General features: G+C 55.0%; 1 protein-coding gene across 2 annotated transcripts; it reads left to right on the top strand.

Moving 5' to 3' along the window:
- Positions 1–3,998: 3,998 nt before the first annotated feature.
- On the top strand, positions 3,999–17,518 carry EFNA2 (ephrin A2). 2 transcript variants are annotated; one of them, XR_016513475.1, is made up of 5 exons: positions 3,999–4,440; positions 13,574–13,887; positions 15,473–15,538; positions 16,124–16,377; positions 16,789–17,518. XR_016513475.1 is itself a non-coding variant. In XM_090289154.1 (4 exons), exons 1-4 carry the CDS (start codon positions 4,049–4,051, stop codon positions 16,243–16,245), a joined length of 894 nt encoding a protein of 297 aa, XP_090145280.1. In that variant the 5' UTR covers positions 3,999–4,048; the 3' UTR covers positions 16,246–17,518. The 2 variants fall into 2 exon arrangements, 1 of the variants encoding a protein (XP_090145280.1); XM_090289154.1 differs by having other exon boundaries at positions 16,124–17,518.
- Positions 17,519–25,955: the final 8,437 nt, after the last annotated feature.

Genomic DNA, 25,955 nt, shown 5'->3' with positions numbered 1-25,955 from the left:
TGTGGAGTAATTGGCAGCCTCCTCCAAGGTTAATGCAATATTAGCAGGAAGTTCTCAGTGGCTAAAAGCTGGGAGAGGGACCTGTCAGCACAAGATGAAAGGTCTGGGTCCTGATGGCTTGAGCAGAGGGGCTTCTAGCACTTTGCTCCACCGCTCACACTCAGACGGGAGCACAGGACACATAGTACATGATACGGACTATCACACATACCAGATGGACACAGGACACACATGAACACATACCACCTCCAACAGATCCCAAGCCTATGCCGGATTGGCGTGTGGAGCCCATAGCCTGGCAGCTTTGAGGCCCCTTTCACTACCTCCACCACCTCCCCCTCCACATGCCCACCGGACATGCAACAAACCTGTCCCCTCATCCATGGGTAGGTTGAGGTCTTCCACTCCTGGTTGACCATTGTATGGTTTCTCCATCTTGGGAATGTGGACAGGTGGGAGCTGGACACCTCAGTCTCATTAAAGGGACAGCTTGTTGCTGGCTGCCTCAGGCCAGTAGCCAGTGGTAGTCAAGTTGTCTTCCAGGAGGTGGGAGTTCTGCTGGCTCTATGTGGGCTCCCTGAGACATGGCCCCAGCACCTAGTAGGGCCATGTCCCTCTCACCTGGGGTCAGCAAGAGAGGCAGCTATGCCCTTCTGGGGTTCCCAAGACCCCAAGTCCTCTCCGATCCCCTATCCTCTCTGGTGGCTCAGTGCCCCATTGCATCCTCCTTAGAAGTGTCTGAGCCACCATCCAGCCCCTCCCCAATGATGATCCAGGGTAGGTGTGGCTGTGCAGCTGCACCCAGAGCTGTATTACCCAGCACAGTAGCCATATGTGGCTGTTTACATTTACACTCAAAGTGAAATTAGAAACCCTGCTCCTGGTCACACTGGCCATATTCCATGTGTCCAGTAGCCACAGGGAGCTTGGAACACTTATGGGACAGCAAAGATCTGGAATGTTTCCATCCTCAAGAGAAGTCTTAACTTCAGACTTGCGGGCGGTCACCATGGAGGACTGGTGTCTGTCCAGGCCTGGGGGTGGGAGGGTCAAAAGGAAGGAGGGAGGGTAAGGGAGAGAAGGGAACTAGCAGAGGTGTGGGACCCATTCAGTCTCTGGACTTGGCAGTTGCAGGAATCTTAGGTTTGGGCTGAGGTTTCAAGGGCCTGGCTGGACACAAGTGTAGAAAGTTTCATTCATCAGGAAGACAAAGAGATATGCTATTTTCAATGATAGAAGCCAACAGCCCCACGGTATGGGGAAATTCTTGACCCCTTCACACCAGGTGCGGCCAGCCCCCTACCCTGACTAAGGTCAGTGGAGTGCCCAGCCTGCTAAGACCCCCAACCTTATCTGCTGGAAATCTGCCTGGCTGAGCTGGGGCACCTGAAAACCGATGGAGTCAGAGCAGACTGTGGATTTGGTCCAATATCTTCTGTAATAAGAAATTTATCCCCACGTATTTTTAGCATTCATGGCACTGTGGCCTTTGAAGGCTGAGGGTGCTAGACACTGATCCCCACCGTGGGGACTTGTCCTATGGACAGGATGATAGGTGATGGGTCATGAGTGCTGGGTGGCAAGTCAAGCATCAGTGGGTGCTGGACTGTGGTAAGTGGGTGGCTGGTGCTGGGTCAGGGGTCAGTGGGTACTGGGTACTAAGCCAGGGGTGCTGAGCACAGGCTAGGGGCCAAGTCTGGGACTGGTTGGAATAAGATCCTTCCTGAGTCTGGGACAGACCATTGAGCCCAAGAGTATAAACCCAGGTGGTTGGGGATAGACCCTATCAGAGACTTTCCTGAACCTGGGGCTGATAGAGGACCCTGGATGACCCCTGACTTAAACTTTGTTCACAGAGTAAGCCTGAAGTCCAACTCTTGACTCCAGAGGAAGCTTATTCCAGAATGACTCCTGCTCCCAGCTTATGCCTTGCCTGCTGAGGCTGGAGGTTTTGACAGTTCCCAGCCCTGAGAGAGGACAGGGCCTCTTAGGTGTTCATAGCAGGCCATGGCAGGGCAGGGGTTCCCATGAGCATCTGGGCAGCTGTTCCTGTGCCTCCACCCCTGTCTTGCCTTGGGCCAGGCCTCAGAGCTGCCCAGACCTCTCCTCCCTGGGCCCTTCCAGGTGCAGAGAGATTTTATGGGGGACACATGCTTTTGTTCCTGTCCGTGCTCTAGCTCTGACCTTGAGAGAGACAAGACAAGAACAGGAGGAAAACAGAGCTTCAGCTGAAATCCACTCCGTGGCAGTGGTAGCTCCCACAGAGGTGGCTTTCGCTTTGGTAGTCCCTGCATGCAAATGAACTGACACATCGCTGGTCTTTTTGGAGTAGGTCCCCTCTGCCTCGAGGTGCCCTGATTGCTTTCCTGTGAAGGTCCAATCCTGCTGGGTTTGACAGAAAGCCCTCACTCCATCTGTGAGTTTCAATGAAGTAGGAGGATTCTTCTCCAACAGCATAGGAGGCTTCTAGAAGGGTCCCCTTTGCCAGGCAAGATGCTGGGCTGGGCCAGGCAAGCTGGTACTGGGGGCGCATGGCAGTACTTTTTGTGCTTGGGTTTAGCCACCACACCTCTGCTTAGGAAGTGGCTGCCCCTTCTCTCCCCAAAGAGCGAGCAAGCCAGCTGGGCTGAGCCCTTGCTCCAGGATTGTCCAGGGAGTTCGTCTGAAGGCCCTGCCAGGTGCCCTGGGTCAGTTCTAGGCCTCCTTGCCCCAGCCACTACTTGTGGGCAGGTTCCTGCCTCTTCCTCAGAGTCATTGGGCCAGCCTTAGGACAGACATCTGCAGTGGGGTTAGAGGACAGGATCCACAAGCCAGAACAGACTGTGCTGAGTTCCCTAGAAGACAGAGGACTGAGAACCTTATCCTGGGAGGGGGAGGGAGTAGGTGGGAGGGGTGAAGGCACAGGTTAGGACAGGCCTTGAAGGAGGAACAGAATTTCAATAAGAAATTTTAATAAGAAAAAGGAAGGGACTCCAGTTACAGGCAAGCAAAGGTGGGGAAATGGGGTTATGGACAACCTCAGGGGACATGTGACATGCTCACAACATAGTGGAGGTGTGTGACTGGGATGAGTCCTGGTCAAAGGTTAGTTTGCCCATTTCCAGCTTCTCACGGTTTCTAGGAGGAGCTTTGACTATCCGTCACATGGGGACCTTCCAATTCAAGTGCTCTTTGGCTCTGGACCCTGCAGCAGGCCTGGGCCAAGGAAACAAACCCAGCAAGGTGGAACCTGGCTGGGCACCGCTGCTATATTCCAGCTAGTACTTGGTGCCAGCATACCTACACAAGCTCAGTCTGAGGCTGTGGCATGAATAAAGACAGAACTAGAGGTCAGTCCCCTAGGAATGATCACTCTGTGTCCACTCTAGGCCTTTGCTTAAGCTGTGCCCTCTGCCTGAACACCCTTCCCATTCTTTCTCCTCTTGTCAGACTTCTATATGTTGACTTATCTGCTGAAGGTACCAAGGTGGGGGACTCCTGTTCCATTTCTCAGATGAGAAAACAGGCCCATAGAGAGTGACTGTCCTGAGGGCTCCCAGAGGAGCAGCGGTGGACTTTGGTCAGGCTGACTGCAAGTCTCCACCAGGTGGGACCGGAGAGGCGAAGTTGGCTTGACCTGATTTAGGATTTGGGGTCTGGGCATCGAATTGGCTCAGTCTAGTTCAGGATTTGGGTTTGAATGCCAGAGTGAGATGGGGGTGAGCCATCTCTGTGACTCCTACTCCTGGACCTGCCAGGCTCTGCAGATGGGCTTGGTGGCCTGCATGAATGTGACAGAGAAGAACTCAGGGAACCTTGGTGAGGGCTATGTGATGATGGGATTGCAGCGGCAGGCCGCTGAGGGTCCAGGCAGCCGGATGTGTACAGGATTGGGACGCTTTGGCTGGGGCAGGGGGCGCGGTTGAAGCAGAAGCCCCCGCCCACCCCCGCTTGGCCGGGGCACGGCAGGAGGGGGCGCCCGCGGCCCTCCCAGCGCTCGGGAGGGACAAAGGCCGGAGCCCCGGCCCCTCCTCAGCGGGTGCGGTGGCGGCCCGCGCTCCGAGAGTCCATGCGGCCGGGCCGGTGCCCGGGGCGACCCTGGCGCCTATCCCATTGCCGCCTGTCTTCTCGGCGCCTGAGGTCGGGCGCCCAGGCGGGGGCGGCCAAGGATCTCCAAGCGTTAGCGCGCCCTCCTCCCTTCCGCCCTGCTCCCGCCTGCTCGGTGGTGGCTGTGGTGGCGGCGGCAGCGGAGGAGGAGGAGGAGGCGGAGACGGCTGGCAGGCGGCAGCCAGGGGAGCGCGGCAGCCGGACCCGGGCCATGGCGCCCGCGCAGCGCCCGCTGCTGCCAGTTCTATTGCTGCTGCTCCTGCCACCGTCGCCGCCGCCCTTAGTGCACGCCGAGGACGCCGCCCGTGCCAACTCGGACCGCTACGCCGTCTACTGGAACCGCAGCAACCCCAGGTGAACACGGGTGGGGACGGGGCACTGGGAGACCCAGGATGTCCCTCGTCCCGGGCGGCCTCCCTGCCCTGAGCTCCGTCCGGGTGTCCTCCAACCGTGCTGCTTCCGGAGTGGGGGTGTCTGGTCCCCACGGAAGCCCCCAGGGAGTCCCAGCCCCATTGGAGTTTGGGGGACTTGCACTGCTCATGCATTCTCCTTCCTGGGTGCCCCACTGCTGTGCAGTCTTGCGGGACTTGTGCCCGCATGCCCCAGAGCGCCACGATCCCCAGGAGTTAGGGGATCCCCTCTGGCACCCTCAGAAGCTGTGCAGCCCTAAGTTCCATTACGGACTTGGGAAATCCCATCCTCAGGCCTCTCCAGGGAACCCCCTTTCAGAGTTGGTGGGGATCCCCCGGGAACCTTGGCACTGAGCTATGCCCGGAGATGGGGGACTGTGCTCTCTCCCCCAGGGTCCATAGGCATGTCCTGCCAGCAGGTCCCCAGAATAACTTGAGGAAGTTGGAGTGTCCCCTCCCTGCTGACCCAGCTTCTACCTTCACTCTAGGAGGTTTCTGGTTCCTGCTTTGTAGGAACGGGGAGACTGAGGTACGTAGGGAACTAGGAGTCAGCCCCTGGTTTTGACCGGGTGGTACCCTCACTCATCTCTGATGGGGAAACTGAGGTACAGAGGGGATGAGCAGCTGGCTCAAGGTCATGGCGAGGGAACAAGAGCTGGGCTAGGGACCCAGGTGGCCTCGTGCCCAGCCTGCCTATGTGCCAATGCCTGTATGCCTGCCTGTACATCCTCCTCAGTGCTGGGCACTGAGTACAATTTGGTAGGCAGCAAAAGTCCCCATTAGATGAAGTGAGAAAAGTTTGCTGGTGACTGACCACATCCTGGATATCAACAGAAGCCTCTAGGCATCCTGGGTCTTGAAGACCAGAGTGGGCTGGGGGTCCCATGGGAGATAGGGCCCTGAGGTCCTGTGACTTTATTGTTGGCTGCAGCACATAGGGTCACACAGCTTTCCCGTGGTGGCTGGGCTGCACATGGGGGTCTGAGGCAGCCAGCCTCCCAGCTCCCTGCCCTTCTGCCACTGGTCACTTTCTCTGTTTTTCCAAGCCCTGCTGAACACCCTTCTGAGCCTGTTTTCTGCTCCCCCACCACCACTGTCTTTTGCTGTCCTCAATCCTTGGGCCAAAAGTTGTATAAACAGCGGTCTTTGAGGCAGTCTCTGGGACAAGGGTGGCCAGTGTCCACCGTGGGGGCAGGGAGCACACCCAGACACTCCCCTCAGTTACTCACCCAGCTGTGGGTTGGACCCAGGAGCCCAGGACAGACCCCGTGCTAAGGAGGGCCAGACAGGCCACCTTGGAGCTGGTTCCCTTGCTGCTAGTCCTGCTGGTTACATGTGGGTTTGATTAAGGCTCTTCCCTGCAGCCAGCCGAGCAGGGAGCCCAGTGGGCAGTGCTTCCCAGACCAAGTTTTTGTTTTCAGCTTCAAAATTCCTGTCCCTGTCATGGCCTGTCCTTTGTTCTAGCAAATGCTAAACAAATGAGGAACTGGGACAGAAGGGGGTCGTTGGGACAGCCCCTCTGCCCCACCTGCCATGGGGCTGTGCTGCTGGCAGGATCCCACCAGGGAAAGGAGGTCCTCAGTCTTGGTTGTGCTGCCACTCAGCCTTCTCCTGTTGCGGATCGGACAGTCCTGCTCTGACCAGCTGCCTGAAGCTATGGCCTTGCTTGTCTGGTGCAGACCCTGGCCCACACACCTTTCTCACCTCCCTCTCCTCCTCTTGCCTGGGGTGTCCCAGATAGGGACGCCCATCTTGTGATGGTGGTAGGGGTTGGGTGCATCATGGATCCATTCATTGCTGGCACTGGGGGGCTCTGCCAGGGACCCTTGGTGCCTGGGCACCCCTTGGGAGGTTTAGTGCCCAAGGGTGGCTGAACTAGAACCTGCGCCCAGTGATGAGGTGTCTCAGGCACAGGTGGAGGGGTGGTGTTCAGCCTCAGGGTCTGAGGGTACCCAGTTCAGGGACTATAGCCTGGGGAAAGGCAAAGGGTCAGGAAGCAGGCCTAAAACATGAGGCAGTCCCAGGGACAGAGATGAGAGACAGGCCTGGTTTGGGAGAGACAAGGATGGGGTCAAATCAGAGGGATCAGTGGTGGTGGCAGGCTGAGGAAACATAGAAACGAGAGGAGGTGATTGCTGAGTGTGAGTGGCACACACAGAAGGCACTGTGAGGAAGGGAACTCAACTAGGGCTAGGCAGCTTGAATCCAGGACAGATAGACAGAAGAGAAGAGCCAGGGGGTGGCTGTGCTCAGATGGGGATGGACAGGCACTGGCGGCACTATGGTGAGGCCAGCCACCTTCACCTGGCTAGGCCTGGTGCCTACCTGCATTGAGGTAGTAAGTGTGTGGCTGTTTCCAAATTATGCCCTTCTGCTGTGCAGATCATTTCCTGTGGCCTACAGACTTTGGAGCCCTGCACCCACTTCCACCGCTATCAAAGGGTGGAGCCCTTTTGCCAGTCCAGCCACCCTCCCCTGGCAGGCACCCCCACCAGCTGCTGTCCATCCCCAGGCTGGCCACTGGGTGTCACTGGGCCAGGGTCCTGGGCCAGCTGCCCTCACCTGGCCTGGCTACTGGTCAAGTATGGGGCTACATGTGCATTTGTGCACATGGAGGGTGCAGGGGCTGTGGGGTGTGTCTGAATGTGTCAATGTGTGTTATTGTCCCTGACATGCAGGGTCTGTGTGTATGGTGCACACGTTGGTTTGTGTGGCAGTGACACATATGCCTACGTATGCATGGTGGCCCTGGCATGTTTACATGTCTATGTGATTATGTCTGGAATGCATGTGTGTGGAGAGTAACACATTTTCAGGAATATGTCTGCGTGTGGAATGTGTGTGGTGTCTGGGGTACATGCGTGTATCTGCATCTGCATGCTTGTGCATGGGGAAATGTGTGTGTAGGGTACATATGTGTGTACTTTAGCATGTCTGTGGAGAACACGTGTGTCTGCATATGCAGTCTGGCTCTGGCTGTCCCAGGGCCTCTGGTGGCACACAGTCTACCTTCCCTGCCCACCCTACACCCCCTCCTTGAGCCAGGTGGGCCACTGCTGGGAGATATGTCCAGATCCCTTGGGCCCTGTGCTGTCTGTTATGCAGAGGGGCCAGTGTTGTGCAGAGTGGGCACCATGCAGGACACCTGCCAACCCTCATACTCCCCACCTACCTGGAACACTGCAGTCAAAGTGTACCCAGCTGTGCTGGCCTGGATGGGGGCTCTGGGCTTGGTGCCTAGCTCCACCAGGCATCTTGGGCTCTAGCCACCTCCCCTTGCCCTCCATTGGCTGATTGCCACATTTCCTCTCAAATGACCCAGTGGGAAAATGGGGATTTGGGGAGGATATTCCCATGGTGTAGGTGTGGAGCCTCTGTCCCTTTCCTCATCCCCCCCAGCCTTGCCTGGGCCTCTGGGGGGGCCTGCTCTGAAGGGGCAAGGCTATGTTTTGCCACTTGAGGCTTTTTGTTTTGTTTGAAAGCTCTTCCACTTGGCTTGACAGACCCGGTGGGTGTGGGGACTTGGGGCAAGAAGGTGAGGTGCCCTGGCTGATGTGGTTCAGTGGGTTGAGCACCAGCCTGCCAAGTGAAATGCTACCAGTTCGATTCCCAGTCAGGGTCCATGCCTGGGTTGGGGGCCAGGGCCAGGTCCCCGGTTGGAGGCACGCGAGAGGCAACCAATCAACATTTCTCTCACACATCAATGTTTCTCTTCCTCTCTCCCTCCCTTCCCCTCTCTCTAAAAATAAAAAATAAAATCATTTAAAAAATAAGAAGAAGGTGGGGTCCAGGAGGCCGTGGGAGGGCCTGGACTTGAAATTGTGGGTCTTGGAACCCTGGGTGTAAGTTCAGGTGGGCGGCTTGGCTCCTAAATGCATGTCTTCTCTGTGAAGTGGGGGCCAGCAAGCTATGCCCCTGGGAGGATGGCAGCAGGACTCCAAGTGGTACAGAGAGCCCCTCCAGAGAGAAGGGAAATCAAGGCAGCTCCTGTGGGCAAGAGGAGGTTCCTCCAGGCCCCCAAATCCAGTGACAGTGACGTTCCAGGGTGGGAGTGGCAGTGTTGGGGAGGGAGGGCTAAATAGGGCAGTTCTAAGATATTCCCGCCTGCTGGGGGTCTGGGCTTCCTCTCTCTCTCGGTCTGAGCTAGGCTGCACAGGATTCCTGTGGTCTGATGGGCAGGTGGGTACTCCTGTCCCTCCCCACTGTGGACCACCCTGGGTGGTCTCAGCAGAGGAAAAACTGAGGATCCAAGATGGAGGATCAGGGCTAACAGTAGACACTGAGGGATTGGCCTCTACCTGCCTGGGAGCTGAGCTGAGCTGGGGGTGGGGCTGGCATCTCCCACCTATGGGCCTCCCAGCAGATGTTCCCGCCAGGTTCACAGGTCCCTCGGGGCATGGGTGGAGGTGGAAGTTGTCCTGGGGGCAGCAGCTCAATTAATGGGGGTGTGGGAGGCAGTGATTTCCTTCCAGTGGCCTTCTATAGCCCCTGCGCCAGGCCAGGCCTGCTGGAGATCCCACCCCCTCAGTCAGCTTTTCTGTGACACCACCTTTCCCCTTCCCTCCACTTCAGGACATGCCCTATGGTGTCCCTGTGGGATTTTTCTCTTTGGGAAGTGGGTCCAGAGGGAGCGTTAGAATGTGTCTCCCACTCACCAGGTGGGCTGTGTGTGGTAGGGGGTGAGAAGGGGCCAAGCTCCCACCATGCCACCTTCATCTCAGATTGGTGTGTGAGCACAAAAGCCATTGGGGTTTTGTTTTCACTTCAACCAGACTTCAAACTTCACAGCCAACCAGACCCCACCGCAGGTGCAGCCCACACTTGTCCCTGTACCCACTTGGCTATTGTGGGCACTCAGCCCCATGCCTTAGTCTCCCTGTCAACCTGAGGATATTGGCTTTGAGGGGTTCCATTCACCACATGGGCCAAGTTGCCCCCTTGCCCAGCCCACCACCCAGCCATGCAGCCCTCTAACCCGCCCACCTTATGGGTCAGGTGCCCAATGGTGCTTCCATTTCATAGACCAGAGGTGAGTGAGTCAACCAAGGCCATGGGGAAGCCAAGCACAATTGTGTGTTCCCTTCTCCAAGAGGCAACCAAGTCTGGGGCTGGCCAAGGAGTGTCACGGGCATTGTGCATTCTGGGGACAGAGTGGGGATGTTCAAGACAGGACTGTGGACTGCATCTGGGTCATGTCTTACAGAGACTGAGGCCCCTTACTGATTCTGCACCCCTTTCCCACCCTTTGCAGTCACCATGTCTCATTTTTTTTCCTCTTGCTTTAGATCTGGGGCCCCTGTACTCAATGTATCTCCTATACCCACAAGGCCATACATGTCCTTTCCAACCCTGCACTACCTTCGGGCCCTAATTTTCCCTCAGGTTCCAACCAGCCCCTCTTCCTGGTGGCCAGGCCTCAGACAGGGAAATGTCTTCTCGGCCCCTCATAACTCTGGGGGGTGAGCACTGAGGCCTAAGGGGCCTCTCTAGAGGCAGCAGGCAAGGACAAATAGGCTGTGCTCCACTAGGGTGCAAGATGGGAACCCAGGGCCCTGGCCTACTGCCCACCCCATCAGTGCCTCTATTTCCAGTCTTGGAAGCCCCCACTCTTGTTTTAGGTGAGATCCCTAATTAGTTGCTTTGCTATTAGTTCCTAATGACAACAATTGGCCAGTTGGAGCTAATTAACAGCTTGTGGGTGATTGCAGGGAGTGAATGGCCCTCAATGTTGGGGGTGGTTGTGAAGGGCAGGTCAGGGAGCCCGGATGGGTGAGGGATCACCCAGGGCTGGGAGGACTAGCTGGAGGAGCATACTTTTGCAGGGTTATTAAGATGGGGACTGACGGGGGCGGGAGGGTGTAGGTGGGGGAGGGAACAGAAGTTCTGAAAGCCTGAGTAGCCAGCCCTCTGTCTTGGAAAGATCCCAAGTAATCAGTTAGTAACCCCTTAGTGAGAATTTCCATCTCTATCTGCTGCAAAGGGAGAGTATTTGTATATCAGGCTAAGGCCCAAATGGAGGAAATGAAGGTTTTGTATTGCTTGTACCAGGGTACCAGGCATCAGGCTTGGTTTTGGAGATGGGTTTCTCCTCCACACAAGCAGGAATGAGGTGCCCACCCTGGCTTGATAGCTAGCTTGGCACTGGGAATGCCAACACAGCAAGGCCATTGCTATTTTAGAGCCAGGAAGGGGAAAATAGCCCTTAAGTAGCCAGAGTTCTGGTTGGGGGCAGGGATTCTCCTGGGACACGCCTACCTGGGGTCCTCTCTTCCCCACATGGGGGCCACTGTTTGCTCCCCAAGACTATAACACCTTGAATCTTTGGCCTTTGTTTGATCGACAAACATGTATTAAGTGCCACTGTATACAGGGCCTATGTTAGTCACAGGGAAGGGGTGGAGAAGGAGGCCAACCCTCATGGTCCAGGAGGGTAATGTACTATGTAGAGGTAAAATTGATGATATTGTAATGAGATATGATGAAGAGGCAGGGAAAAGCATTCCAGGCAGAGGGAAGAGTGTGTGCAAAGGCCCTTGGTAGGAACAGGAACAGCCAGGAGGCTGGTGTGGCTGTAAGGCAGGCAGAGGGTGATGAGGGTGGGGGTGTTGGGGCCACATGGGGCCTTGTGGGCCTAGGAGGACTTGGGTTTTATTCTGAGCGGTGGAGAGGGTTTTGAGCCATTGGATCACAGAGTCTGACTGACATTCATAAAAGTGAGCCCTGGATTTTGGAAGGCCAGAAGACTTACTGGCCTGGTGGGGCACAGATGTCCAGCCTCTGAGCCAGCAAAGCGTCCTTGGTCTTTGATGCTTTTCAGAAGGTGAAGAGGAATGATGGTGGCATCTGGTGTAGGGGGAGGCAGGCGTAATGGGGGACACAGGCAGAGGGAGAGAGGGAGGAAAAGATCATACTGTGGCTCCCACCTTCCTGAGTCCATTCTGGTCTCAAGAAAGCCCTGCAGAGAGCCAGGCTCTCTTTCAGACTATATGAGCATTCCCAGGCATTGTGCCAGGATGGGAAGGGAAACTGAGGCCCAGAGGTGTTGGGGGCCAGGATGGCAGCTCTTCCAGCCTGGTTCCCCCATGGCAGTCTGCCCCACAGGGCCTGGCATGGGTACCTGCCAGTCACTAGGCAGGTGCTCGGCTGCTGCTGCCATCGTTGGCTGATCAATGGAGTTTTCAATGGGGCCAAGAAGGAGCAAAAATGACTTTTCAAAAAGCCTGGAGTGACTTCTGCATCGATCAAGCCCAAGGGGCTGGAGGATATGGCCCATCAATGAGACACTGTTGCCTGACCAGTCTTGGGCAGCCTGAGGGATGGGCAGAGTGCAAAGCTGACCCTGGTCCCAGCCCAACCCCCACTTCCTGAGTCTTGCTTTCAGACACATTAATTCTATAAAAAACCGCCCACTTCTGTGGGAGTAGGATGAGCTTCCCATCCCTAGACAAACCCAACAGAATGGGGAAGGGGCTGGGGTAGAATCTGCTCCCTTCAGCTCCCAGAACTGAAGTTCTGTGTGCCTTGATCTTAGCTACAGACTCGAAATCACTGCTGTAGTGATGGATAGGGAAACAGGCACAAGAGAGCAGGGTATTCTGCTTGCCTCATTCCCACTTACGGCTGTCCCAGGAGCCCTGGCCCTCCTGGTGCAGCAGCTCAGGGGCAGCGGGGGGGCCAGCCTCTGCCATCTGGTAATCCCGCCACCCCCTCAGGTGCCGGCTGTGCCAATTAGTGCTCCCAGCATGGGGGCCATCCAAGCTCCCTCCCATGGGCTGGGGCTGCTGGCAGGATGGGTACAGAGGCAGCAGGAAGGCTGGGATCCCAGCAGCCTGTGCCTTCCCTGCCACCCACCGTGGCCCTGTCTTAGTTTCCCGGCCTGTACCGGGAGGGAGGAGAATACAGGGGCAGCATGGCAGAGCCTACTCTACAAGCCTGGATGCTTAGGTTTTTTTATGTGCTAATAAGCCCCTCTGGGGGGCCCCCCCTTTGTCCCCCCTTGGTCCAGGCTGCATTTACATGACAGGGACCCGGGAGACCGCATGTCCAAAAGATCTAAAGGCTCTTGCCGCTGTGACCCGAGGCGGTGATGGAAGAGGAGCTGCCAGCTGACCTCCATCCTCCCAAAACAAGGCTGGGTCAGGGCTCCCCCAGGAAGGGGCTCAGCTGCATGACAGTTAAAGGAACCTCCCTGGCAAAGGCTGGGAGTCAGGGCTTGGTGAAGGGTGGGGATGTCAGGGGTGATGGAGTGACCAAGAGCTTGGGGGGCAGCTGCTGGATTCCCGAGGCTTCCGAGGGAGGACGCGGATTCACTGGGGTCACACAGGATGGAAGGCGTAGGGTTGCGGTCGAACCCAAGACACCTCTGAGTCAGAACGAGGGAGTGACTGAGGCGTTCTTCATTTGAAGCCTCACCACCTGCAGGGAAGCTGAAGGTAGTGGAGGCAGAACTTGCCCCAGAGGCCGAAACTCCGGGCGTGTGTCACTGAGCCACCTGGGGCTTTCCTGGTAGGCAGATCTGCAGGAGAGCTAACGAGGCTGTATGTGGTGGGCAGGATGGGGGACTGTCTGGAGAAGGAGGCGCAGAAGCCAAGACGTAATGACGTTTCTGGAGAAGGACTTCCTGGTGGCGGAACAGCTTGTGCGAAGCCTGTTTGCCTAAGAGGGACCTGGGGATGGGGAGGTGCCTCGGAATCACGTGATACCTGTCGTTTGCATTTTACCAAGCATACCTGGTGGCAGTTCCTCCTTTCTAGTTCCAGTCATGTTGTGGGCCAGAGGTTTAGGCGCTTGCCAGCTGACCAGTCTGCTGCGCCCGGGACCTGGGGGTGGTGGTGAGTGCCAGTCAGGGGACCGTGGGCTCGCACTCTGGAATCTCCCAGCGGTCCCCGAAAACCGCCCTCCGCCACGTGCTGACCACGCCCCCGCATAGACCCCGGCCCCACACAGTTTCCATCCCTTGACCCTGGCCCCTCCTCCTACGCTTCCCATCTCCACCCCGGATCCTGCTCCCGTGCTGACTCTCTGGTCCAATCTCCGAGCTGGCTCCGCTCCTCGCTGACCGCCGATCCCTCCCCCAGGTTTCACGCGGGCTTGGCGGACGACAGCGGGGGTTACACGGTGGAGGTGAGCATCAACGACTACCTGGACATCTACTGCCCGCACTATGGGGCGCCGCTGCCGCCGGTCGAGCGCATGGAGCACTACGTGCTATACATGGTCAACGACAAAGGCCACGCCTCCTGCGACCACCGGCAGCGCGGCTTCAAGCGCTGGGAGTGCAACCGGCCTGCGGCACCCGGGGGACCGCTCAAGTTCTCCGAGAAATTCCAGCTCTTCACGCCTTTCTCGCTGGGCTTTGAATTCCGCCCGGGCCACGAGTACTACTACATCTGTGAGTGGGCGGGCGCGGCGGGGTCTAGGGGTGGAGGCTAGGACGTGGTTTCTGCCCCGCACCTTGTGCAGCGCTGGCCTCTGTCCCGAGGTCAGCCTCTTGAGTGTTCTCGTTCTCCACCCAGCAAGCCCCGGAAATTCTGTCAGAGTCCCTATTTTGCATACGGGGAAACAGGCTCAGAGCGGGCTGAGGCCATACATACGACCTCGCTTTCTGGATCGGCCACTGGACCTCTAAGCTGGAGGAGCCGATGGCCTCACCGTCAGTTAGCTTGTCCCACAGCTGAGGGAGGAAACTGAGGCATACGGAATCTGGTGGGAGACTGCAGCTTGGTCAGAGACAGGTGAGAGGGCAGAGTCTTTGTTCCACCCAGTACCTCCTGGCCTGGGCAAGGATCTCCTGGGCCCTACCTCAGCCACACTCCCTCACCCCCTGCTGCAGGGAAAGGACCCAGCTCCTTGACATTCTGGCTCCTGTTTTGTCCAATTAAACTCCACAAGGCGTTTTAAAACTTAAAAACTCAATTTCCTCCTTTTCTGCTGTATATGAATTTTTCCTTTTAATTCAGGGAAGAAGGGGGTGGGGGCGGAGGAAGAAGGTGTTTAAATTAAGTCCTGTAATATAAGAAAAATTACATTTTCTTTCTGAGATGGGCATTTCATAAAGATAATTATTGTAATTATTTGTCTTATCTCTGTGACAAATGTTATTTTTATTACGTGCTCTTTATCTTCATCTCCCAAAGTGAGGGGCTTCTAGGTAGTGGGACAGAGGTGGCAGTCGAAGACGGGACAGGTCAAGAATACGGGCAGGGGCAGGCCCAGCTGTAGCTCTGTGGGTGCCCACACCTATTTACATGTGTACACCCTGCCAGCCATCTCCCTTGTGATTCATGACTGAGCTGTGGCACCACCACCCCGCTCCCCTCCAGGGCTCTTGTCATGTCTGCCAGGAAGCAAGGAGCAATAATGGTGGCATTTTAGGCATGAGGACCCAATATGCTTCTACATCCACATGACCTCTGCAGTGTGGGTTCCCGCAGGAGAGGTGGAACCTGCCTCCATCCCAGGGTAACTGGCTTCTGTTGTCTCTCAGGTGGAAATAATTGTTTCCCAATTACCTCCTGTGTACCAGCCAAGACCCAGATAGGGGGTGACTTGCTGACAGGCACTCAGAGAGCAGGGGCTTGATCCCATGTTGATCATTTGGTTACACTGAGTTTTGGCTGATCAATAAAAAATAAATGTATTTTTATCTATCACCTTAGAACTGTGCTCTGTGTTGCTCTGGGGTGAGATGGAGCTAGACACAGATACCCACATTTCTTTTGTTGTTATTGTTTTAATTATTTATGCATTCATTGGTTTAGTCTTGTATGTGCCCTGTCCAGGGATCAAACCTGCAACTTTGGCACATCAGGACGTCACTGTAACTGAGCTACCTGGCCAGGGGTACCCCCAGTTTTTGAGGTTAGAGTTCAGCAAAGGAATGGTCAGGGGACAGGTGTATGAGGGGGTTACTGTGCCAGGATGTCTTGGCCACTGAAAGTCCCCTGCCCCATTCACCCACAACCCCTCTCTTCCAGCTGCTACACCTCCCAATGCTGTGGATAGGCCCTGCCTGCGGCTGAAGGTTTATGTGCGGCCAACCAGTAAGTATTAAGGGAGTTGGGCAGGGTCTAGGTCCCCACCCTTGTGTCCTCATTGAGGACACACTGAGTGGTCAGAAGAGTCAGGGGATGGTTACAGCACAGGTTGGGGAGGCCCACAACCTCAGCAATGGCAGGCTCACCCTTGAGCCTCAGTTTCCCATCCACCAATTGGGACATTTAGACCTTCGCAAGTGAAGATTGAAGCCTATCCCTAGGCCCCTCGCTGAGGCCGTAGCCCCATGTGTGGTAATCAGGGAGGTTTCCCAAGACAGATCAAAGGGTTTGTTCTGAGCCCTTGAAATACCGGAGCTTTACCCAGAGGCAAAGGAGCTTCTACAGCCTTGAGACTTCACCCAAGTGCCAGGGACACATTAGTTGGGTGCCAGCTATTCACCTCGATGTGCACTGGAGGTAGAGCCCAACCAAGGTAGACAGAAATCTCAGTGCCTCAAGGGGCAAACAAGGTTGAGACATTTAATGATCATATCAGTATAAGCTCTAGAAAGCAGTGAGAAACAGATAGGGGGTGGCCATTTAGGGAGGGGTCTGGGCTGCTGCTGACCATCCTGTCTCCGTGTTCTCCAGATGAGACCCTATATGAGGCCCCTGAGCCCATCTTCACCAGCAATAATTCGTGTAGCAACCTGGGCAGCTGCCAGCTCTTCCTCAGCACTGTCCCAGTGCTTTGGACCCTCTTGGGCTCCTAGTCCTGGCCTGCAAGACACTGGCCCCACCTGGACGACCGCATCCAAGACCAAATAGAGACACCTGGCTCTCCCACAACTGGTGCTGCCCCCACCTGCAGAGGCCTGTCCACTGGCCCCAGGACCAGCCCCAAGGTCAGAGGGAAACCAATAGCCCCTGATGCTTGAGGGGCAGTTTGTGAGCTCACTCCCTGGCTAGGCCATCTTATCAGGAGCACTGGAGAACCTGAGAAACTGTCAGTGATGTTGGGGGTTTTTTTGTTTATTTTTCATGGTTGGATAAGAAAGACTTGAGTTTTTAATTTAATTTATTCCTTGTTGTTTGTTGCCAGTGACTTTGGGAAGGAAATAAATGGATGAGGTGGAGGTCCTTGGCCCCCTGGGAAATGGGGATGGGGACCCCTAGTTTGGTTGTTCCACTTGTTGGGGCCTGGCTAAAGGCCACTGCAGACCCCACAGGTACCCTGGGACAGGCCAGTAGGAGGCAGAAGGGGCAAGGTGAGATCCCTGGGTTCTGAGCCCACCTCAGACTCCTGTTCCCCCTAGTCCCACCCTCCTCATGCCTGGTGATCGTCTCCCAGAGTGGAAACCCACGCTGTTACACCAGAGGCCACTGTGGAGCCCCAGCCCACTTGGAATCACAACTCTCCGCCTGTCGCACAGCCTCTCACGATCACCCCTGAGTCCGAGAAGACATTACATTTCTGTAAATAGAGCCAGCAAGTATATACTGTGATTAATTTTTACTGTATTCCTGAGGACAAATTGGACAGGTTTTCTTTTCTTTTTTTGATTACACCTTTATGGGGGGGGGGGGGGTCTTTTATTTTGGTGGGGGTGGGGTGTACTTTTTAGAGTAGAAGCTGCACTTTGCAATAAGCTTGTTCATCTGTCAGAGACCCCTTCCTCTACTCTATGACTAGTAATATTTATAAGTAAAAAGAAAACAGGACAAAACAAAATGGGGGTGGGAGCGCCACCAAAAAAAAAGAAACGGCTTCCCGAAGACATTTTAATGAAGCAAATGACACATTTATACAGATTTCATATTTCTACCCTCCTTTCCTGATCTGTGTTTTATATATATTATATATAAATATATATGGTGCACAGCTGCCGGGAGACTACCAGGCATGCTAGCTAGGGGGGTTTTTGTAGGAGTTGGTGTGGGCGGTGGTGTTGCCACACCTGGAGCTGGTGATGGGGCCTCCCCCCTTCCCATCGCAATGAATGTTGGATTCTGTATTTTTAATAATAAAATGAGCATAAAGTTCTAGGGTGTGCGTCTGTGTTAGGGGCTTGCGACTCTCGTTGGAGGAGTGCTTTCAGTTACTAATTTGGGATTCTGGTCCCTGCTAGGGAGGGCTGTCCTAGAGGAACATCTGAGGATGATCATGACTGGTTCTTTAGTTCTGTGCATCTTTGGGGGGCCAGGCCCTGGAATAAGCATTTTATGGGCACTAGATCCTTCCTTGTCATCCATGGTCCTCGGTTTTCCCCTTCTGAGAAATGGTAATGGAACAAGTCCCTTGTATCCTAGGGATCCCCTGGGAGGATGGAGGGAAGATGGGCTGGCTCTGAGTACATAGCAGGAATTTATTATGTGTCCCTCTGAGCACATGATGGGTCTCTTAGGAACCAAATTCTGTGACATCTCCATTGTCAAGCTCTGCTGCTGTGTGACTTAGTTTCCCTAACTGCCCCAGGTCAGGACAGGAGACAGCGGTCTTTCTGACATCTCTTAATCCCTTCCTGGTTTTGCAAAAGGCAAGTGTCAGTGGGTTATGGGATTCCAGGGGCCTTCACCCCAGTTTAGCCCCAGATGGAGGCACAGAGAGGCTGGGAGCTGTCCAGCAGGGCTGAGGGTCTGGGGTCTTAGAGGCTGTTCATGCCTTGGTTTCAGCCCCCGGGACTGTAGCATCTTGGGCACAGTTTGCCAAGAGGGAAGGCTCTCAGCTAAAGAATTTAGCCATGTGCGGCTTGGCGACAGGGGCTGCCTCTTAATGAGGCCAGCCAACAGCACAAAGACCCATGTGTGTCCCCCGCCCGCCTCTGCCCAGTGGCAGGGGATGGAGTGTGCACGCACATACTGAGCACCATGAAGGAGACCCTACTGTCCCACTCAATGGTGAGGACCCTGAAGTTCAGGGAGGGTGGAGGCCTCCCTGAGATTCTTTGCCCACACTCCAACTCAGCCACAGGGTCAGAGGGAGCTAGAAGGAAAGAATTAAATGCGGGGATCATGGGGCTGAATCTTGGCAGTTAACTTTGATTTTGTCATTTAAAAAAAACTGAGATACAATTCACATACCACACCATTTATTTTAAGTATGATTACACAATTTTTAATACATTCACAGGGTTGTGAAATCGACGCCTCTATTTAATTTCAGAACCTTCCATCACCCTCAAAAGACACCTGCCCCATCAGAAGTCACCCCCGGCCCTTGACAACCACGAATCCACTTCCTGTCTCTGGCCTGGACATTTCACATAAATGGAATCACATAGTGTGGCCTTTTGTGTCTGGCTTCTCTTATTGAGCATCATGTGTTCAAGGTCCATCCACATTGTAGCGTGTGTCAGTGCTTCACTCTTTTTCATGGCTGAGTAATATTCCAGTGTGTGGATGGACACATTGTGTTTTATCTGTTCATCTGCTGAAGTATTTTTGAGTTATTTTCACCTTTCAGTTATTATGAAGATTTTAAATGATCAGTTTTGTTTTAAGTTGAGATAATTAACATGTACTATAGTGTAAGTTTAAGGTGTACATGTTGATATAATGCGTTTATATATTGTGATATGATAACCACTTATTATTTAGTGCAAAAAGTGACCTTTAATGGGTAAATACAGAAATAGCTCTGTTCCTGCCTCAGGGCCTTGGCACATGCTGTGCTCCCTGCCTGGTACATCACTGCCCAGCTCTCAGCTTCTTCAGATCATGTCAGATGTCACCTCTTGACCTTCCTGGCCAAGTGGCCACTCAACCCATGGCCCTAGCTATCAAATCTCTGATTCTTTACATATCCATCTCCCCCACTGGCTGGGAGCTCCCAGAGGGTAGGGGCCCTGTCTATTGGGGCATCACTGGGGCTTAGTTTTTCCTCAGACTTGTCATTTGCCACAGGTGTAGACCCAGGTGTATACACATGTGTTGTACAACTGCAGGCACCATGTATCACCAGAAGCATTTGGGGCCCTGGTCCCCCCTCAGGCTCCTTTAGTTTCGTGGTCATCTTAGTGTGTGAGAGGGACAAGTCTCTCACTCACAGGACAGCCCCACAGCCTCTTCTCCATTTCCTTCTCTGGGCCCCAGGGTCCTGTCTACATCCCTGGGCCCTGCCCTTGGATTCCCCTGCTGTGACCATGAAGGAGGGGGCTTGCCCTTCATCCCCAGGAGTGGATTTTAGGGATAAGATCAAGGCTCTTGACTATAGCCACAGAGTTGGAAGCCCCCATGCCTCCCCTACAATACACACTCGGAGGAAAAGCCACACAGTCCCAGTAGCCCCAGGGTTTGACCCTCCTCCAGTCCTCCCACCTGTTCCTTCCTCCCAACACCCTCCTACTCACTGGAGGCTCCTACCTCTTAGGCCTTTGCTCCAGTTGTTCCCCCTGCCTGCTGCACCCTCCCCTCCTTTTGGCTTTCCTCAAATGGTCCTCCTCAGACCCTCCTGATCCCCTCCCTTGCCTCCTCCATGGTTTTCTTCTCTGGCATTTATTCAGCAGCCCTCAGGCATGCCCATATTTTTCTTTATTCAGTTTCTTGTCTGTCTTCTCCTCTAGATGGTCAGCTTCCTAGGGTGGGAATTTTTGTCTCTGTCACCGCTATGTCTCTAGTTCCTAGAGCATGTCTGGTATACAGTAGGCACTCACTAAATGCTTGAATGAATTAATGCTGTATATATTTATATGTAAGCTGCATGATCAGAAAAGAGTATAACATGAAACTTGCATTTTCTGTGTCAATATCAGTGCCCCCAGCAAGCATTTAATGAATGGTGAGGATGCTGAAGCCTGTCCTAGTGGCCTCCAAACCCCATATTTGCGGGGCTCATAGGCCATGGGAAGAGGCCACAGTGTTGAGGGACCTGGTCCAGGTTGCAGGTGGTTGGGTGGCCACTCATGGACAAATAAGAAGTGAGTTTGCAGCCCAGAGCCCTGAGGATAAATAAATCACTATGAGATAGCACACAAGGCAGAAAGCAAGTGGCAGCAGCTGGACTGGTGTGGCCAGAGACCATGGCAGAGAGGGGCAGGAGTCACTCCTTCCCCTCTGTCTCCCCTCACAGCTGCTGGGCTGGGTGTGGACCACAGGCAAGGAGGTGCCTCGAATTCCAAGCTTGGGGCTGTTGGCAGAACAGGTAGTTACAGAGACCAGACAGAAATGCAATTAAGGTAAGTCTTCCCTCCATTTTTATGGAGGCTGGGAGAGAGGGGAGGGCTGGAAGGCTGAGCAAAGAAGGCAGGCACAGGGGCATGACTGTAGGCCAAGGAGGAGAAGTGGACTGCAGATTGGGGGTTGCTGAGCTCAGGATCAGGGCTACCTCCCACTAGAAGACATCCAGGGAGGGCATTGGACCTTCTGTGCCTCTCTGCACTGTTGTGGAATGATGGAGCAGAATCCTGTTGGCATTTCTGTTCCCCCTGCTCTATGGTTGAGGCCAGAGAGAGGGAGAGACTCCCAGGGGACACCCACTGACAGCCCCTGACACTTACCCGCATTGACCCGGAAATGGAGGCTGAGAGATAATGCAGTCCATGGTTGGGGGTACTGAGCAGTTAAGGAGACTCCCTTTCCTATGCAGGTGGGAAAACTGATGCCCCACCAGGCACACAGGTCAAGGGCATGAACCCAGGGTGAGTCTAGGCCTCTGTGGAATCAGGAATTCAATCTGAGCAGGACCTCAAGCAGCCCCAGGGGCATGAGACCAGCTCCCCCTTCCTCTCACAGCAGCCGGAGGGCCTAGATGGAGGGACCCAGCCTTCATGTTCCTCCTCCAGGAAACTTTCATTCAGCCTGCCAGGCTGTATTGGGAAGCCCTTAGCTGCCCTCTACCAGAAGCTCCTACTCAACTTATGCATGGGTTTGGGGGATGTAGAATCTGCCACAGGTTGGAGTCCAGGCCTCCCAGCGCTGACTGCATGACTCCCTCTAGGTCTGGCAGCTACAGCGCCTGACTCCTGGGGTGGGGAAAACTTACAAGAAAGTCATTTCCACAGGGTCTCCAGCCAGGCCCCTCTGGAGCTCTTGCTCTGAAGGGTGCATTGATGGAGCGCAGAGAGGTGGAGGGAGGTAAGGGGGCGGTTATTATTGATGGCACTTACCTGAGCCCCCCAACCTTCAAGGCTTCCCTATGCCCCATTTCCATGCTTATTTTCATAATTAATTTCTGATACTACTGAGGAGCTGCCTGTTGTTTAACAAAAGAGAGACTGAAGCAGGCAGGCATCAGGCATGTGGTCCCAGTCCAGAAGGGGTCCTGGGGAGGAAGAGGAGGCAAGGGGCGGTTGCTCTGGCCCAAGGACAGGGTGAGCCGAAGAACTGGCTTCTCACCTCATACCTATTTTCAGGCTCTAGGTGCTGAAAAGCCTCTTGTGAATGCTTGGACTGGTGGGCGGAGGCAGGGCAGCTGCGGTGGAGGCGGGAGGTGCCCCCACAAAGAACTTGAGGTGAATGGGGAGTCCAGGGGATGTCTGAGCCCCTCACCCTTTTCCCCTGAGGTGACACCTCTGAGCCCTCAAGACAAGGCCCCTGCTTCTGCTGTGAGGTCCTGCCCCTCCCCACCCTTCACTGGGCTCTTCCCTCAGCAGTTTCCCACTGGGCCTACCCAACTGGAGTGCCTTCCCTCCTCTGCACCTTGGCTCAGGCCTGTCATCCCACTTGAGACTATTTCCGGCACTCTATCCCATTGAAAGAGCATCTCACTTTTCAGGTCCCAGTTCTGTGCTCTGGGCCTCAGTTTCCCCATTTACAAACAAAGAGAATGAGCTCTGGTCTCAGGAGGTAGGAGAGGAGGCCTGGTTTCCTTCGACTGACAATTTTGGCAAGCTTTGGCCAAGCCACCTTCCCCCTTCAGGACTCAGTTTCCCCAACTGTGCAATGTGGTGTAAGGCTTGGGTTCCATTCCCAACTCAGCCTCTTTCTCTAGTGCGGTTTCCCAGGATAGGGTGAGCATTTTCCTTTCTGGGTCTCTGTTTACCCTTCTGCAATGTGGAAGAGAACCACTTGAAACCCACTGTACAGATGAGAAAGCTGAGGCCAGAGGATGGGTGGGCCAGCCCCCGGCCCCACAGCTGGGACCCCAAGGAAGGTGCCTGAGATGCCACCGTGGGCATGAGGTGGGTGGAAGATGGGCCAGGCCTTTCTCCCCAGCAGCTGCAGTAAGCAGTTCAGGTGAGTCTGGAATATTTATTCTCGGCAATAACAGACCAAAGAGAGCTGGGAGGAGCCAGAAGGCCTGGCAGGGGCAGGTGGGGCTGCTAGACCAACCTTGAGGATCCTTATTAAGTGGTAAAAATTAGAACCTATTTTCATCCAGTCATGGTGGGAACAACCCTAAATGGGCCCGCCAAGCCCACTCAGCAACAACAGCCAGTTCCTTGCAGGGGACACTTTATAGCTCCCTCCATGCCCTTGTCTCATCCTCTCTGCCAGGTGCTCCAGAGTTATGGTTTGCAATATCCCAGCCAAGCGTTAACGACCACAGCTCCACTGAGTCCCTGCACACTGGGGCCCTTATGAGCATCATTCATCATGCACAGGCCAGGCTGCAATTCTGGACACCCTGTGGCCAAAGCAGGAAACTGAGGCACAGAGAGGTTCTTAAGCTCCTGTCTGGGGCTGTAGCTGCAGGGATCTGAGTTCCAGCGCCTGCCCTGAGTGAGTGTTCAATGACTGGGTAAGTGTGGTTTGGGAATGGACTCTACATCGAGTGCTCTTTGTCACCAGCTGGGTGAGGCTGGAAGCACTGGCCTTAGTCTCCACATTTCCTCCAGAAACAAGACCTGGTTGGGGGGATTTGGAAGGCACTGCAGGAGTCAGCCATGCTGGCTGGCAGATCTTTATATATCAGATAAATAAATGCAACCCATGTGCTGGTAACAGGTGCAAGTAAGTCCCCTGAATGGGAACCCAGCAGTAGGGAGTATGGGGTGGGGATGCCTCACTGGCTCTCAGCCCTTCATAGTCCCCCATTCTATCCATGAATGTTCAGCATCCCTGAAGCCTGGCGGGGATGTGGGGAGGTGCATAGGGGTCAGGGAGTGAGGTCTAGAGTCCAAGGACCAAATTGTGAGCCCCAGGGTCCCACAGGCCTGGTTTGAGCAAGTCCAGCTTCTTAGCTGGGTGCCCCTGAGTGAGTCATGTGCCCTGATCTGAACTGAGAAGACCATGCCCCTCCCCCAGGACTGGTAGCACTAGGCACTGGGCACTGGGCATGGCACAGCTCAGGTTATAGTCCTGGCCAACCCCAGCTCCTTGCTAGCTGGCACTGGCAGTAGATCTTTCATATGAGATCCTGGCATCCCCCATCCTGTTTGATGCCAGGGAGACCCCATTCCAGCACATGGAAAGCTCCTGTGAGACTTGCACAGCTGTGTGGTCCTCCCTGGTCCTCCTCCCCAGTGGAGAGGAGCTAAGGGGGCTAAGGAGCAGCTAATCACCTGGCAAGGTCCCTCTGGGGCCCAGTAATTCTATTATGAAAAGCCTTTAAATGTATGTAAAACCCACCCTCAGACAATCTGGGGATTAGGCAAGGGGAGGGGAAACTGAGATGGAGGCTGGCTGGTGGGTTTGTAGAACTGGGGGCCCCTGGAGGGTTGGGGGAAACGGCCCACAGCGTTGGGCAGAGGGAGAAAGGTCTTCCTTTCTAGAGGCCAGCACCCATTTTATAGCTAGGCCTATAAGGGTCCCCAGGCCCGGTTGAAGTCACCGTGGATAGGCTCACACCTTTCATCCAGCAGGCACTCCGGATACAGGAGCCTTCCTGAGTGGAGGCTTGGTGACCGAAGGGAAAAGGCGAGGCTTGGGATAGAAGGAGAGATTGGCAGAAGGAGATTTTATTTCCTTCTGAGAAAGACAAGGAGCTCTGGGTGTGTTTTTAGACCAATTAGCCCTGGCTTCCCTCCCAGGATCCATTGAAGGAATATTGATCCCAAAGAACACCACCTTCTGGAGCTCAGTTTCCCCAACTTGACCCCCATTGCTGCTCCATGGGTCCTGCCATGGGGTCCTTGCTTCAGCTCTTCCCTCCTTCTGGGAAGATTCCCTCCACCCCCATCCACCTTGGAAATCCTTCCGTTCACCCCCGGGGCGTGGAAAGAAGGGAGAAGACTCACCCTGCACTCCCCATCTAGCGGAGCAGCCCTGACAGCAGAGAGACCAATGTGCATGGCAGACAGCCATTTATACAGGCCTTGGGCACAGCTAGTGGGACCTTTCCTGGGCCCCCATTCTAGCCCCAGTCCAGCCACCTGTGTGTACCTGTCACCCAGATGCTAGGAAATGATCGGGAGGTGAGTGATTCCCATGACTCAGCCAGGACCAGCCCCCCAATTCCTTCAGGTCACAGGTGAGGTTGTGTGACCGGTGGGGATCTGGGCCTTGGAAGACTGCTGGGCCTCGCTGTATGGGGTAAAAGGATGTGTGTACCGTATCGTCAAGTGACTTAATTTCCTCATCATTATTCTCAGCGATGGCTGGATGCTGTTCCCAGAGTGAAGGGGGAGTGTTGGGGAATACAGGTGACCCCCCCGCCTGGCCGCCAGTCAGGCCTGCTGGGCCCCTTCAAGTCGTCACAGCCCAGCAGCTGTAGCAGAGGATCATTCTGACCTGTCAAGGATGGACTCAAGTGGAACAGACGCTGACGAGCAGAACTCCCTTCCCCGTGGTCCCAGCCTGCTCACCTTTGGCTACTGCTGCCACACACTCCCCAAATTGCCATCATGGACACCACCTCCAGTGCTGTATTGCACAGTCCCCATTCTGGTCACTCAGTCATGGCCCCTGCCTGTCGGAGACTAACACAAAAAGCCACTGGACCCTCAGCACAGACCCCTGTGCCCTGCCTCAGTTACCCCATCTGTAGGACAGATACACCTGCAGTGGCTGCTTGCTGGTCATTTGAGGATTGAATGGGGGCTATGTAGACAGAGATTGTTAGATTGAGGGGGGGGTGGCAGCGGAGACCCTCCAAGGACTTTCCCAGGGCTGCTTGGCTGGCCCTCTGCCAGGTCCCTCTGCTGACCCTTTGTCCAGGAAATTCGAGATGGCAGGGAGAACAGATCTGTTCATGGCCTGAAAGGAGCAGAGGCAAATGCTTTTGACCCCTGACCCCAGCCCCCTAATCCCAGTTGAGGCCCTCACTGGGAAGGAGCCCTGAGAGATGGCCGGGTTGCGGCCCCTGCCCTGGGCACCAAGGGGGGCTTCCGGGTCAGGGTTTCAGGGGCTTGGGGGAACACAGCTGCTCTACTGGCCATATGTCTGTCACCACACTGCAGAAGCCCACAGAAGAAACTGAGGGCAGGCAGAGCCTGGAAGGTCCCCAGGCCTGGAGTGGAATCAGGTCCTGACACTTCCAGCCACCCTCTCTGACCCTCAGAACAGGAAGTTAATGGGAACTCTGGCCTAACTTGAAAGGCAGCCCAGAGCCACATTGGATATCTGGCTTCTAACTGGCTCTGTGCCTCAGTGCACCCCTCTGAGG

The sequence above is a fragment of the Furipterus horrens genome, unplaced genomic scaffold (genome assembly GCF_987537825.1).
Source record: "Furipterus horrens unplaced genomic scaffold, mFurHor1.1.pri manual_scaffold_10, whole genome shotgun sequence".
Classification (NCBI taxonomy): Eukaryota; Metazoa; Chordata; class Mammalia; order Chiroptera; family Furipteridae; genus Furipterus; species Furipterus horrens.
This window is presented reverse-complemented; position numbering and strand designations above follow the sequence as displayed.

Excerpts from the sequence above, each read along its gene's own strand:
- EFNA2 (XM_090289154.1), top strand. The coding sequence starts at position 4,049 with ATGCGGCCGGGCCGGTGCCCGGGGCGACCCTGGCGCCTATCCCATTGC. Across the intron at positions 4,441-13,573 it reads TGGAACCGCAGCAACCCCAG|GTTTCACGCGGGCTTGGCGG; the intron begins GTGAACACGGGT and ends TCCCTCCCCCAG. Across the intron at positions 13,888-15,472 it reads CCACGAGTACTACTACATCT|CTGCTACACCTCCCAATGCT; the intron begins GTGAGTGGGCGG and ends CCTCTCTTCCAG.